This window comes from Panthera tigris, chromosome D4 (assembly GCF_018350195.1).
Source record: "Panthera tigris isolate Pti1 chromosome D4, P.tigris_Pti1_mat1.1, whole genome shotgun sequence".
NCBI classification, from domain to species: Eukaryota; Metazoa; Chordata; class Mammalia; order Carnivora; family Felidae; genus Panthera; species Panthera tigris.
The window spans coordinates 520,540-533,294 of record NC_056672.1 but is presented as its reverse complement, the minus strand read 5'-3'; the positions used below and the strand labels follow the sequence as shown (position 1 = coordinate 533,294).

Here is a 12,755-nt window from a genome sequence, read left to right as displayed (position 1 = left end):
TTCTCCCAGGCCCTATTTCCAAGCAGATTTCAGACACATCATTTTACCAATAAACAATCCATTATGTATCTTTAAGACATAAGAAATGGTTATTATTTTAACATTACCATAATAACGTTATCACATTTTCAAAAGTAATCAGTCATCCTGAATATGAAATATTCTAATGATCTAATACCTGGATATCATCAGTGTTTATATTTCTGTTTGTCTCTCAAATACCATGCCTTTTTTTTTCTCTGTTCCTTTTTGTTTTGTTTTGAATCAGGACCTAAGGAAGGTTTGTACATGGTGGTAGTTGTGTTCTAGATCTGCTTTCATCTGCAGCTCTTCATTTCGCTTTTCCCTTTTTTTCCCCCCCTTGCAAATTATTGTTTAGGAAATAGGTTTTATCTTGTAGAGTTTCATACAATGAGTTTTGCTGATTATGTCTTCATGGTCTAATTTAGACCACATCCTCTCTATTTTGTAGAAATTGGTACTTCATCTTGTGTTTATGTCCTTCAGCATGTATGTCATTGAGAGGTGTCACTGGTTTTTTTTATGATGGTATTCATTTGTATCTGGTTTTTCTCACTCAATATTGTGTTTATAACAGTCCTTCATGTTTGTAGTTGTGGATCTTTTGTTGTAGTTTCTGTGCAAATAAATGGTCCACAATTTATGTATTTACATCACCTTTCTCTTTTCCATTTCCTTCTTACAACCTGATAGGTAACCACTGTGCTGAATTCGATGTTTCTTTCCATACATATTTTAATACTTTTGCTATCTCCCTAAATATTCGTAAACAGTACATAGCATTCTTATGCTTACCTTTTTTATTTTTCAGATTTTTAAGTTTATTTATTTATTGAGACAGAATGCAAGCAGAGTAGAAAGAGAGAGGGAGAGAGAAAGAATCCTAAGCAGGCTCCACACTGTTAGTGCAGAGCCCAGTGCGGGGCTCGAACCCACAAAGTGCGAGATCATGACCTGAGCTGAGACCAAGAGTCTGTCACCTAACCGACTGAGCCACCCAGGCGACCCTTATGCTTATCTCTAATCTCATACACTGTACTTACCCTGCACCTTGACTTTCTTTGGAAACATTAAGTTTTAAAGATTCATCTTGATACATGTAGCTTTAAGTTAATTTGTAACTGCTGTATAGTGTTTCATGTAACAAATAGATTGCAAGATATTAATCCTTTTGATAGACATCTGAGTTGTTTTGAAGGGTATAGCCCTTTTTCTTTAATGTTTATTTATTTTGAGATACAGCGAGTGTGAGTGGGGGAGGGGCAGAGAGCGAGAATCCCAAGTAGGTTCCTCACTGTCAGCACAGTGCCTGATGTGGGGGTTGATCCCACGAACTGTGAGATCGTAACCTGAGCCAAGATCAAGAGTGAGACGTTTAACTGACTGAGCCACCCAAGCTCCCCAGCCCTTTTTTTTTTTTTAATGGCAGCAAACAATGTTGCTGAGAACATTTTCTAATATAAATCCTTGTGTACTTACGCTGGAGTTTTCTTTGGCTTCTAGATTTCTACATATTAGATCCCCATAATAGCTTGTGAGCTCCTAGAGCTTTTAGAGGGTGTATTCTTCTGTAAGTAAACAAGTACATTCTCTTGGGATGAGCAGATTGTGCTGAAGTAAGCTGAATTACAGGAGAGTGTACTTCCACCTGTTCCAAAAGGTAAACCGTTGTGGTGTAGAAAAATATTTGTTTTTTTTATCTTTAAAGTTTTAGACACTGTACTATATATGAATGAATTGTGCACTACAATCTCTTTGTGTCTGGCCTCTCTTGTTCAAGATTATGTTTGTGAGAAGACATCTATGTTGTGTGTAGTAGATCATTATTTAATTTACCCATTGTACCACTGGTGAGCATTTAGGTAATGTCCCGTTTGGGGCTGTTACAGTAGTGCTACTGTGAACATTCCGGAGGTTGTCTTTGGGGAGCATGTACACACGCATCTCTTCTGTTGATTACATACCCGGGAGTGGAATTGCTGAATCGTAGGCTGTACCTACTATATTCAGCTCTAGTATGGGCGTTGGCAAACTGTGAGGTGCCAGGTAGTGTTTTAGGCCTTGTGGGCTGGATGGCCTCTCACACAAGTGCTCAGCTCTGTCAAAACCATTCGTAGCCCTTGGGTTGTAAGAGGTGACAGGCAGGCTTGGCCTGTGCCCTGTGGTTGGCCGCCTCCTACTCTAAGAGGCACCAGCGACTCCTCTCTTGCCAGCACTCAGCACGTTCTGTCTTTTGCCTTGGCCATTCTGTGGTCTTTTTTGTTTTTAACGTTTGACATAATTTTTGGACTTACTGGAAAGGTCACGAGTTCTCATTTCTCTTTCAGTGGTGGTCACCCTGTCACCATGTTTACATCATCTTTCTCTTCCTAGGGTGAGGGGCAAGACGGGGACCCTCTGAGAGTAGGTGGCAGGCATGATGTCCCTTTTCCTCCAAAGACTTCAGTACATATTTCTGAAAATCCATACTGTTCTCTTAGGTAATTGAAATTAGGGAATTGATCTTGATAAAATACCATCTAATCTGTTGGTTGATTGTGTTAATGCTTCCCTTAATGTCCTTTTTAGCAAAAGAGAATCATAGGTTATGTGTTTTGTTCGGTCGCTGTGCCTCCAGCCTTCCCGGAACAGTTGTTCCTTGGTCTCTTTTTGATGACGCTGACATTTCGGGAGTTCGGGCTGGTACTTTTTTCAGGTTTGTCTAGTGGTTAGTATGTGAATAAGGTGAAATTTGTAGAGCTCCTTTTTCTCAGGGCACTTTATTTAGAATGCAGTTGGTTTGGGTCAGGAAATGAGCTCTTCTGCTTTCTGGCTGTTTATTAATTTTTTTTCTTTTACTGAGTGCGTGCGCAGGTAGGGGAGGGGCAGAGAAAGCGGGATTGAGAATGCCAAGCAGGCTCCACACTGTCCACGTAGAGCCTGATGCGAGACTCAAACTCACAAACTGTAACCCTCCCCCACATGTGTGCATGCCCGCTCTCCCTCTCTCTCTCTCAAAATGAATTTTTTAAAAATCACACTCATGTCTTTAAAAAATGATTCATTTTTGTATTTTGGAATAAAGGATAACTCTATTTTTTAAAACAGTTATTTTGTTGACCTAACTTTTTATAGATTTGTTATACAATAGGCCATTCTAATAGTGAAATCTCTATTATATATTCCTGTTTATGTACTTAAAATGTTGTTTTTGTGACTAAAGTAACTGTTAAAACACTTTTGAAGAATATAAAAAATGTATTTGGAATTGTTTGCTTTATATTTTCTTTTTATAAATATGGCAGCAGGTTTTTATTCTGGAAGTCTGTTCTTTAGAATCAATTCCCTTTTCCTCTGTGTTATTATTACAAATTTTGTAAAAGGGTACTTTATCTCATTTTATCTCAGGATGTACAAGACCCTTCAGTGTTTGTAACTTTCCCTCTGGAGGAAGATGAAAATGTGTCTTTGGTGGCTTGGACAACCACTCCCTGGACTCTCCCGAGTAACCTTGCCCTGTGTGTTAATCCAGACATGCAGTACGTGAAGATTAAAGGTAAGCGTGGGCCGGGTTACTTACGACTGATACGGAAAAGATCGATTTAACTTATTTTGGGAAAGAAGGAAAACTTACGTTTCTTTTTGGAGTAAAAATAGAAGTTTTTGAAAAAGTGTTAGAACTTGAATGTCAAAATAACCTCTAAAAGTTTTTTTTTTTTCATTTTTGGTTGAAAAAGTAAATGCACATAAAAATTAAAATAGAGATATAAAAAAAAGATTCCTTACAGTTTTCAGATTGTAATACCCTTTTACACATCGTGCCCACGTTACAGATGAGGAAGGAGCTGGAGATTCAGAGAGGTGGTATCTCATCGTTACTAGGAACGTGATGTGTGTTTTCAACACCACCGAGCAGTTAACCTAATTTAGACACTAGCTACCTGGAGACAGCGTCAGGCGTCAGATCCCACAGGTTAAGGGCTCAGTCCTACAGAACCACCTGTACCACCACACCCTCAACTGCAGATGTCATTTTCAAGTCCTGTGCTTCCGACAGACCGTGACCCCCCTCCTTAGGTTGGATTAATGTGCTAGAGCGGCCCACAACTCAATGGTTTGTCGTGAAAGGATATTATAAAGGATGCACATAAACAATCAGATGAAGTACATAGGGGGAGGTGTGGAAGGGTCCTGAGCCCAGGAGCTTCTGTCTCCTACCTAACTGGGATGAGTTGCCCTCACAGCATGTAGATACTTTCACTAACCTGGACGTACTCCACACCCCATCCTGTTGAGGTTTTATGGAGGCTTTGTGGCTCTTGGTGTTTGAACTCAATCTCAGGCCCCTCTCCCCATCCCATGGGTGGGGGTTGGGGGGGGGGTGAAAGTTCCAATCCTAAAGTGACTTGGGGGCTTTCCTAACATCTGTTCATTAACATAACAAAAGACACCTTTATGACTCTTAGCACTTAGGACTTTTCGAGGGTTTTAGGAGCTCTGCCAGGAATGGGGACTAAGACTGAAATATGTGTTTCTCAGAATTGATACCAGAACTTGAGAACTTTGTGCCTTTCAGATATTCCCTTGTAGAGAGCCAAAATCTTGATGAAGCCCTTTCCATGGAGACTTCTATGAAAAAATAAGATTGTTCCTTTAGGTTTGGGTAGTTTATGGAGGGAGGGGGAAGCCATGGAAAGGAAACCATAGCCAGAAGAGTAAGCACCTTATAAGACAGGTGACTTGATTCATAGCTGCTTGTGAGGCAGAGGAAAGATTCAAGAAAGGAATGGGAGGTGCGTGGGTCAGAAGACAGGTGTTTTCATTACTGCTTAGCTGGGCCTTGGGAACAGATGGGAGCAGTTCCTCCTGCTGGTGGCTGTGGGTGGAGAGCCTCTCTAGGCAGGACCAGGCCTCTGTGTCTCCCTGGGGACAGTGCTGCTCTCTAGTGAGTCTGACGGCCTCAGGGGCCATTGGGCAGATACTTCAGTCCTGACCTTTGTCTGCCCGCATGTGACCCACATACCTGGTGGGCCATGTGTCCTGAGTTTTATCCAGAAAATGTAGACTCCACTGACCATGAAGCTCCAACGCAGCCAGAACTAGTGGGTGGCAGCGTTCGTTATTTTTAACAGCTTTTCAGCAGTTGCAGAGGTCTTCACAATGATCCATAGATTCTCGTGTTTCTAATGGTGAACTGCATATATGTCATAGGCTCCAGTAAATCTTAGGATATATCTTACTTTACAAGTGGGAGTTTAAATTAGTCTGTTTTTATAAGGTGATTTGCCATTTGCTGTTAAATTTTAAGTGTTTGTACATTTATTCTAGCCTTGCTATTCCTAGGAAAGTTTCCTCCAGAAACACTCTAATAATGATACAAAGATACGTGCAAGAGCATTCATTACCCCAGTGTTCCTAGTACTAACAATCTGAAAACAACTTAAATCCTAGTTTTAGTTGATGGGCTAAAATGACTTGCACTTCCACAGAAGGGAGTACTGGGTAGCTGTTTAGTCGAATAGAAAAAGGCAGTATGTGCTAATATATGGAAAGATGTTCACAATATAGTGTGTGAAGGCAAACTGAAAAACTGTATTGAGTTCTATCCCATAATTAGTAAAAAAAAAAAAAAAAAGTACACATTCACATAAGATGTATGTGAGTATACACGTAGAAATAGACACTCAAGAGGCACCTGGGTGGCTCAGTCAGTTTAGCATCCAATTCTTGGTTTTGGCTCAGGTCATGGTCTCAGGGTCAGTGAGATCAAGCCCCATGTTGGGCTCTGTGCTCATAGTGTAGAGCCTGCTTGGAATTCTCTCTCCCTTTTCTTCTGCCCCTCCCCCACTCACACACACTCTGTCTCATAAATAAATAAACATTAAAAAAAAAAAAAAGAAATAGACACTCAAATGATAGTGTCTTGCATGGGGATAAGGTTATGGAGGACTTTTACTCAGTGAGTTTCTTGGTTTGTTAATGGGGCTCAAATTCACAAACTAAGATCATGACCTGACCCAAAGTCGGACACCTAACCGACCGAACCCACCCAGGCGCCCCTGTTAATGTTACGATTTTTAATTTTTTTTTTTTCAACGTTTGTTTAATCTGGAAAGATAAAGACAGAGAGAGAGTGGGGGAGGACAGAAAGAGAGGGAGACACAGAACCCAAAGCAGGCTCCAGGCTCCAAGCTGTCAGCATAGAGCCCATTGCAGGGTTTGAACCCGCAAACCATGAGATTATAACCTGAGTCAAAGTCGGACGCTTAACCGACTGAGCCACTCAGGTGCCCCAATGTTAAGATTTTTAAACATTTACGTATATGACTTTTGCTCAGAGAAAATAAAGATTAATATACTTAAAATGAGTAGAAGCTCAGTAAGCACACCTGCTGTTTCCGTCGTCTTTGGGTCTGGAAACCAGTGTGTGTTGGTGTCCTTGCCGCATTTCTCTGAGTGCTGAGCACAAGAGGTACAGGTGATACAGGACCCCAGGAGGGAGGAGTGTGCTAGTGTGCTTCTAGACTCCGCCGAAGTCTGAATGTCACTCAAGTCCACTTTTCCCCTTGTTCTCATAGATGTCATCAGAGGAAAATTGCTCATTTTAATGGAAGCCAGATTACCAGCCCTGTATAAACTGGAAACTGACTATGAAGTCCTTGAAAGGTAAGTATACAAATTACTGATTTGTATGTGTGGATATGTGTATGTCTTTCTTTAACCTTGAGAGGTGAGACATCTACTGCCCAAAAGGTTTCTTATTCAAGTTCGGTTTTAATATTCCTGCTGTGTATGTTCAGACCACATATTCCAGCATTAATGACTGTGAAACAACTAAACCAGCAGGCAGTCATGACTTGATGTGGCTGCAGTTTTGTTTCTTGGAGGGTTTTAGTCTAATTGTGAGTTTGCCTTTCTCCTTTTTCTAGATTTCCTGGTTCCTGTCTCAAAGGCAAGAAGTACAGGCCCCTGTTTGACTATTTTGTGCAGGTGAGTTCAGGGACCTGCCCGATGTGGGTCCTGCATAGCTGGGCACTGGGTCCCTGGAGTGTTCTGATGCACCCGCAGTGGGAGTCACTGCGTTGCTGTCCTGTGGGTTGTGTGGGTTTCCCGTGGCTTGTGTAGGTATCTGTCGCCTGTATGGGTGTCCGTGGCTTGTGTGGGTATCCCTTGGTTTGTGTGGGTATCCTGTGGCTTGTGTGGGTGTTGGGATCCAAAGTCTCTCGGTAGTAATAAAGTTAAATTATATGTGTATTCCCTTCTTGTTTTAATAATTAAAATTGTATAGGAATTTTTTTAATACTTTTCTTAAGTTATGAAAGGAAACAGTTAAGTTTGAGAAGATTTATATGTGTATATTTTTATTGCTTATAAATTTTATTGCTTATAGATTTTCATCCTGGAAATCTATTGGTTTGGAGGTGTTTTGGTTTTGTTTGTTTCACGAATTTAAGATAGTGCTCAGAATAAAACCTTGTGTCTAACAATCAACAGAGTTCATGTCAAGGAAACTGATGAGGTGGGGGTTTTAAATCTAGGCATCAAGGCAAAGTTCATACATTTGGTAACCTAGTTTTCTTAAGAGTCACGAAGCAGTTTTATGTAGTTTTCGTTTTCTGCCAACAGAGAATCCATGGCTATCGTTGCCATGGAAACTCTACCACCACCAATAAAAGAACAGGGTCAGCAGGAAGTTCCTGTTGATCTCTATCTATATGTGTTGGAGGGAAATGGTGAACAACACCCTCAGACCAGGCTTTATGCCTTATGTGAAAATTATATTCAGCTGTACATAGTATTAGTTGGCAGAACCTTATACCACAGCCCAGGATAAAACATTTGCTTACCTCTGTTCTGGTTCAGGAACAGAGTTTGATTCATGCAGGTGATCTCTGCCATTTGGGCTCTGTCCACAGTGTCGCTCACATCTGTCTTCATTTTTGTGTGTGTTGAGTGTTTTCCCGTGTTTCTCATGTCCCAGTTACATTTGACCCTCAAACAACATAGGGGTCAGTAGCGCCAATCTGGGTACAGTGACTTTTGACTCCCCCCAAAATGTAGCTGTTAATAGCCTACTGTTGACCAGAAGCCTTACCAATAACACAAATAGTTAACACGTATTTTGGATTTTATATGTGTTATATACTGTATTCTTAAAGTAAGCAAGAGTAAAGAAAATATTATTAAAATCATAAGGGGGCCCCTGAGTGCCTCAGTCCGTTAAGCATCCGGTTTCAACTCAGGTTTGTGAGTTCGAGTGGTTCGTGAGTTCCACTTGAGTTCTTGCGGTTCGTGAGTTCGAGCCCCATATTGGGCTGTGTGCTAACAGCTCAGAGCCTGGAGCCAGCTTCAGATTCTATGTCTCTCTGTCTCTCTCTCTCTGCCCCTCCCCAGCTCACACACTCTCTCAAAAATCAATAAACATTAAAAAAGAAGAAAATTGTAAAGAAAACATATAGTGGTTTTTCCAGTAGTGTATTCATTGAAAAAATTTTTTGGTGGTTTAAACAATTCTGAATACTTTGTTTTCCCAAACATTAAGTATATATAAAAAGTTTTTCTCCACAAAAAGACACAAAGTACAAAGTCCTAGCACATCTTTTTGAAAAACCATTGCTGCTATTTATACTGTCCTAGAATAGAGAAAGCCAACTTTATTATCAGGTTAGCAGAATCATAATACATAAACCTGACAAAGCATTTGTGGAAAAAATACCAGCTAACTTATAAATACAGATGTGGCGTTTCCAGGAACAATTGCTGAATTGATAATTGCACATACTAGGGCTGCAGCATGACATGGGCACATACGAATTTTTACAGAATCATACTTGTTCAGTGTCTTACAGACTAAAGAAGAAAACGGCATCTCAGCTTATACTGAAAAGCCTGTTTATGAAACTCAGCTTCCCCGTGTTTAATTCTCTTAGAGAATGAGGAATAAAGAAAATGTCTTCACTAAAAAAGAAAAAAATCTAAAATTGACCAGCCACCACAAAGGTGATGTCCTGCATCCTGGTGGCCTTGGCCCCACAGTTGTAGCAGCAGGACAGCTGCCCCATCACCCTGGAGGTATGCCACTGGTCCGAGGCCATTGCAGCTGTGACCACACATGGGCTGAGGTGGCCTTCAGGGAGGAGTCTGCACCCGGCCAAGAAGGGCTCCGGGCTATGGCTGCCCTGGTGCAGCTCCAGAGCCTAGTTCCCAGAGGACTCAGGAAGCAGGGGTGACAGGGACACAGGTCTCCCTGCACGAGGCTGTCCCTGCCCTGTGGTCCCAGCCTGTTCTGCAGCCCAGCCCCCCGCCTGCCAGCCCTCAGTGCTGGACCCCACCACACTGTCACCATACAACCTTCAACACTGCCTGTCCCCAGGGCTCCGGAGGCTGCTGACACCCTCAGCAGGCCTCTGGGAACTCAGGGCAGCAGGTATGACCTCTGCGCCAGTCGCCTTTGATTCAGTTCCCTGGAGACTGGTGAATAATTGTCAATAAGTGTCTTGTGGCTTTTGCCGTTCACTCTTAGGGAGAAAAGTGTGCTTAACTAGACCCGCAGTTCCAGCCTGTGTTATTCCAGGGTCAACCGTAATGACCTTCTTCCTCATTCCAGGTTGCTGCTGGTGGATTTCCCTGTGCTCCCTGTGAGCCCGCAGCTGTCGGCCAGCTCATTCCTCTCAAGTGGTCTCCATTTGGCCCATGTGCTTCCTAGCCACATCCTCTAATATTGCTTTTTTTTTTTTAATGTTTATTTAATTTTGGGAGAGAGTGCGTATGCCCATGAGTGGTGGGGGCGGGGGGTGTAGAGAGAGGGGAACAGAGGATCTGAAGCTGTCTTGGTGATGACAGCAGAGCCTGATGTGGGGCTCAAAGTCACAAATCACAAGATCGTGACCTGAGCTGAAGTCAGACGCTCAACCAACTGAGCCACCCAGGCACCCCATAATGTTGCTTTAAACATATCCTTTGCTTCTGTCAGACTGGCCCTTTCTTTCCCTCCTTTCCTGCCTTTGTTTTCAGTAGGTTTTCCTCCTATTTATGAAATCCTTCGTCGTCTTTAAGCTGCTCAAGTACAATCCACACTTCAAGGCTGAACTCAGACACCATCTGAAAAACGTCTTTTGAAATGCCTCTGGTTTCTCCTTCTGACAAATGTCATTACTACATTCTTCTCTTATAGATCTTAACATATTCTGTTTTATGTCGGATTTTTTAAACACCTATTTATTTTTGAGAGAGAGAGAGAGAAAGCGTGTGCGCGCAAGTGGGGGAGGGACAGAGAATGGGAGACACAGAATCTAAAGCAGGCTCCAGGCTCCAAGCTGTCAACACAGAGCCTGACATGGGGCTTGAACCCACGAACCACGAGATCATGACCTCAGCCAAAGTCAGACGCTTAACTGACTGAGCCACCCAGGCATCCCTTGTCAGATTTGTTTTGTCTTGAAACTCTCTCACTAAATCAGTTACTCTTACCCTTTCTGACCCAGAACCTATTTGAGAGCTCAGTGCTCAGCAGATGGGCCCAAACACACCAGAGGGGAAGTCTGGGTTCAGTCAGAGGTCTTTCTGGAATGTGCACTTGGTCCATATTCCACTCAGCTTCTGAATTTCTGGGACCTTCACTGAGTTTTAGGCAGGTACTAGAAATTCTTTGACTTGGGGCAAAATCATCTGATGTATCCCTAAGATACACATGTTCTAAAATATTAAGTGGGAGCTATGGGGGCAGGTGCTACCTGTGGGGGCTGTGCTACAGCTCTGGTGACCACTGACCACCCATCCCTGGCAATTCAGGGTCCAGAACTGGACCAAGAGACAGGACCCCGTGGGGTTCCGCTGTCTGCTGCTAAAACAGCTCCCACTCGAACGTCAGGCTAAGGGCACACGTGTTCCCACTCCACATTTAAACTATTGAAGACACACCTATCAGCCTCTGTCCTCCCACACCAAAAATATTTCCAGGTGGTGTAGGTTACAGCAATGAGAAATTCCTGGCTGTTTTTCAAGTTTGGTTTTAGGCAAGTGCCAAGGAATCAAAGAGCTGTGATGCAGTTGAAGATAGCATCGTTTTTGGAGCCAGAAGACCTTGAGTCAGGTTGTGTTCATCACTGTTGTGTATTTGGACAAACTATTTCATCTTTGTTCTGAGTTAGTTCATCAATGAAATGAAAATAGAATCAATATATTTGAAACACAGAAATACTGTGTGCCTTTTTCACAAGATCATTGGATTAAATGCGATTAAGTGTGAAAATCTATTCTGAAAGTAGTCTTCACGAAGACAGAAAGACCAGCAGAGGATCGGTTTGGCTGAGACGGTGTATTGGAAACACATAGGGAGAGGTGAAGGTGGAAGGAGGAGGTCTGTAGTATCACAGGTAGTAACCTGGCTTTGCGACAGTGCGTGCCTCCGTGTCACAGTGCGCACAGCGCCGTTAACCAGAGCTTGTCACTCCAGGCGCCCGTTCTGGCTCCTTGAGGGTTTGCCCTGGTGGCAGGGCTGACAGAAAGGTGACTGGGAGCACCCCAGAGGTGTGGCAGGTTAGGGGACATTTTCTGAGGCTGCACAAAACTCTGCACACCAGGTGCTGGCATGGCTGGGAGGTCAGCAGGACTCACAGAAAGCCCCATTTTGTGACTGGGGAAGTTCGAACATTTTCTCTGCATTTCTTCAGATAATTCTTCACGTAATTATTTCATTTCAGATAATTATTTCATTTCTAAGTGATAAATTACAGAAAAGATGTATTGAGTTAGCATGTTTCTTCCCAGTCTGAATTATTCTGTCCTATCTCTGAAAATAATTTTGCGTGTTAGGAGTTTTTTCAGGCTCTTCGCAAATACCGTTATGAAATTAATCCTAAAATGTGTTCCATTCACCACACCTGCTGACCTTTCTGTTGCAGTGCAAGGAGAACGGCGCTTTCACGGTGCTCACCGACAGCTACGTGCGGGAGGAGGAGGGCACTGGAGTGGTGCACCAGGCTCCGTACTTTGGTGCTGTGAGTAGTAGAGCTCTCATAAGTGGGTCTCGTGTGTGCCATGAGCGTGTGTGTGCACGAGTGTGCCCACGTGTGTGCGTGTGCGAGCGCACCTCATGCTTGCCCACGTCATAGGGCCCAACACTTTGCAGGCTCACTGCCCCCAAAAGATGGCTTATCAAACTTACATCTGCAATTTTTTTCACCCTGAGCTCATCTCTGAAAGTGGTGAGCTAAATCCTGGGCATCCCCAGCCGTTTGGTCTTTCTGAATGAAAAGCATTCTTTGTTTTCATTCATTCGTAATGTACTCACCGTGCCCTCTACTCTCTACCGTGTGCAGTTCTGTGCGGTCACCGTGACAGTCAGAGTGCTGAGAGGTGGTATCACCTCCACTGTGCTCGTCTGAACACTGTGATGAGAGGACAGAATTTGACCTCTTCAAAGCAGGATGGTGTGGTTAATTTTACATGTTGCCCAGAGTAATTTTTCCAAAAATGCAATTCTTTTTATGTAACTTGTGTATGAATAAAACACCCACTGGGGACCTACCTACATACTCTTCTCAGCTTGATTGTTTTGTCAGTGAGAGTGAAGCTAGTCTGTCTCCATTCATCATTTGCTTTCATACTTAACCTTGGCAGAGATTTTTATTATGGAAATCTTCAAACATACCCGGAAGTAAAGAGATGTTATAATAAATCCTTATGTTCACATCACCCACCTGCATTGATCCGTTTTATCTTCTTCCTTCTCCTCTTCGCCCACACCTTCTCTA

General features: G+C 42.9%; 1 protein-coding gene across 6 annotated transcripts in view; it reads left to right on the top strand.

The window, feature by feature from the left end:
• IARS1 (isoleucyl-tRNA synthetase 1) overlaps positions 1–12,755 on the top strand; it is a 67,274-nt gene that overhangs the window by 15,424 nt on the left and 39,095 nt on the right. For all 6 annotated transcript variants that reach the window (XM_042965267.1, XM_042965268.1, XM_042965269.1 and 3 more), the window contains 4 exons: positions 3,409–3,556; positions 6,579–6,666; positions 6,930–6,990; positions 11,904–11,999. In XM_042965267.1, coding sequence (XP_042821201.1) covers positions 3,409–3,556; positions 6,579–6,666; positions 6,930–6,990; positions 11,904–11,999 — 393 coding nt within the window. The remainder of the gene's footprint in view (positions 1–3,408; positions 3,557–6,578; positions 6,667–6,929; positions 6,991–11,903; positions 12,000–12,755) is intronic.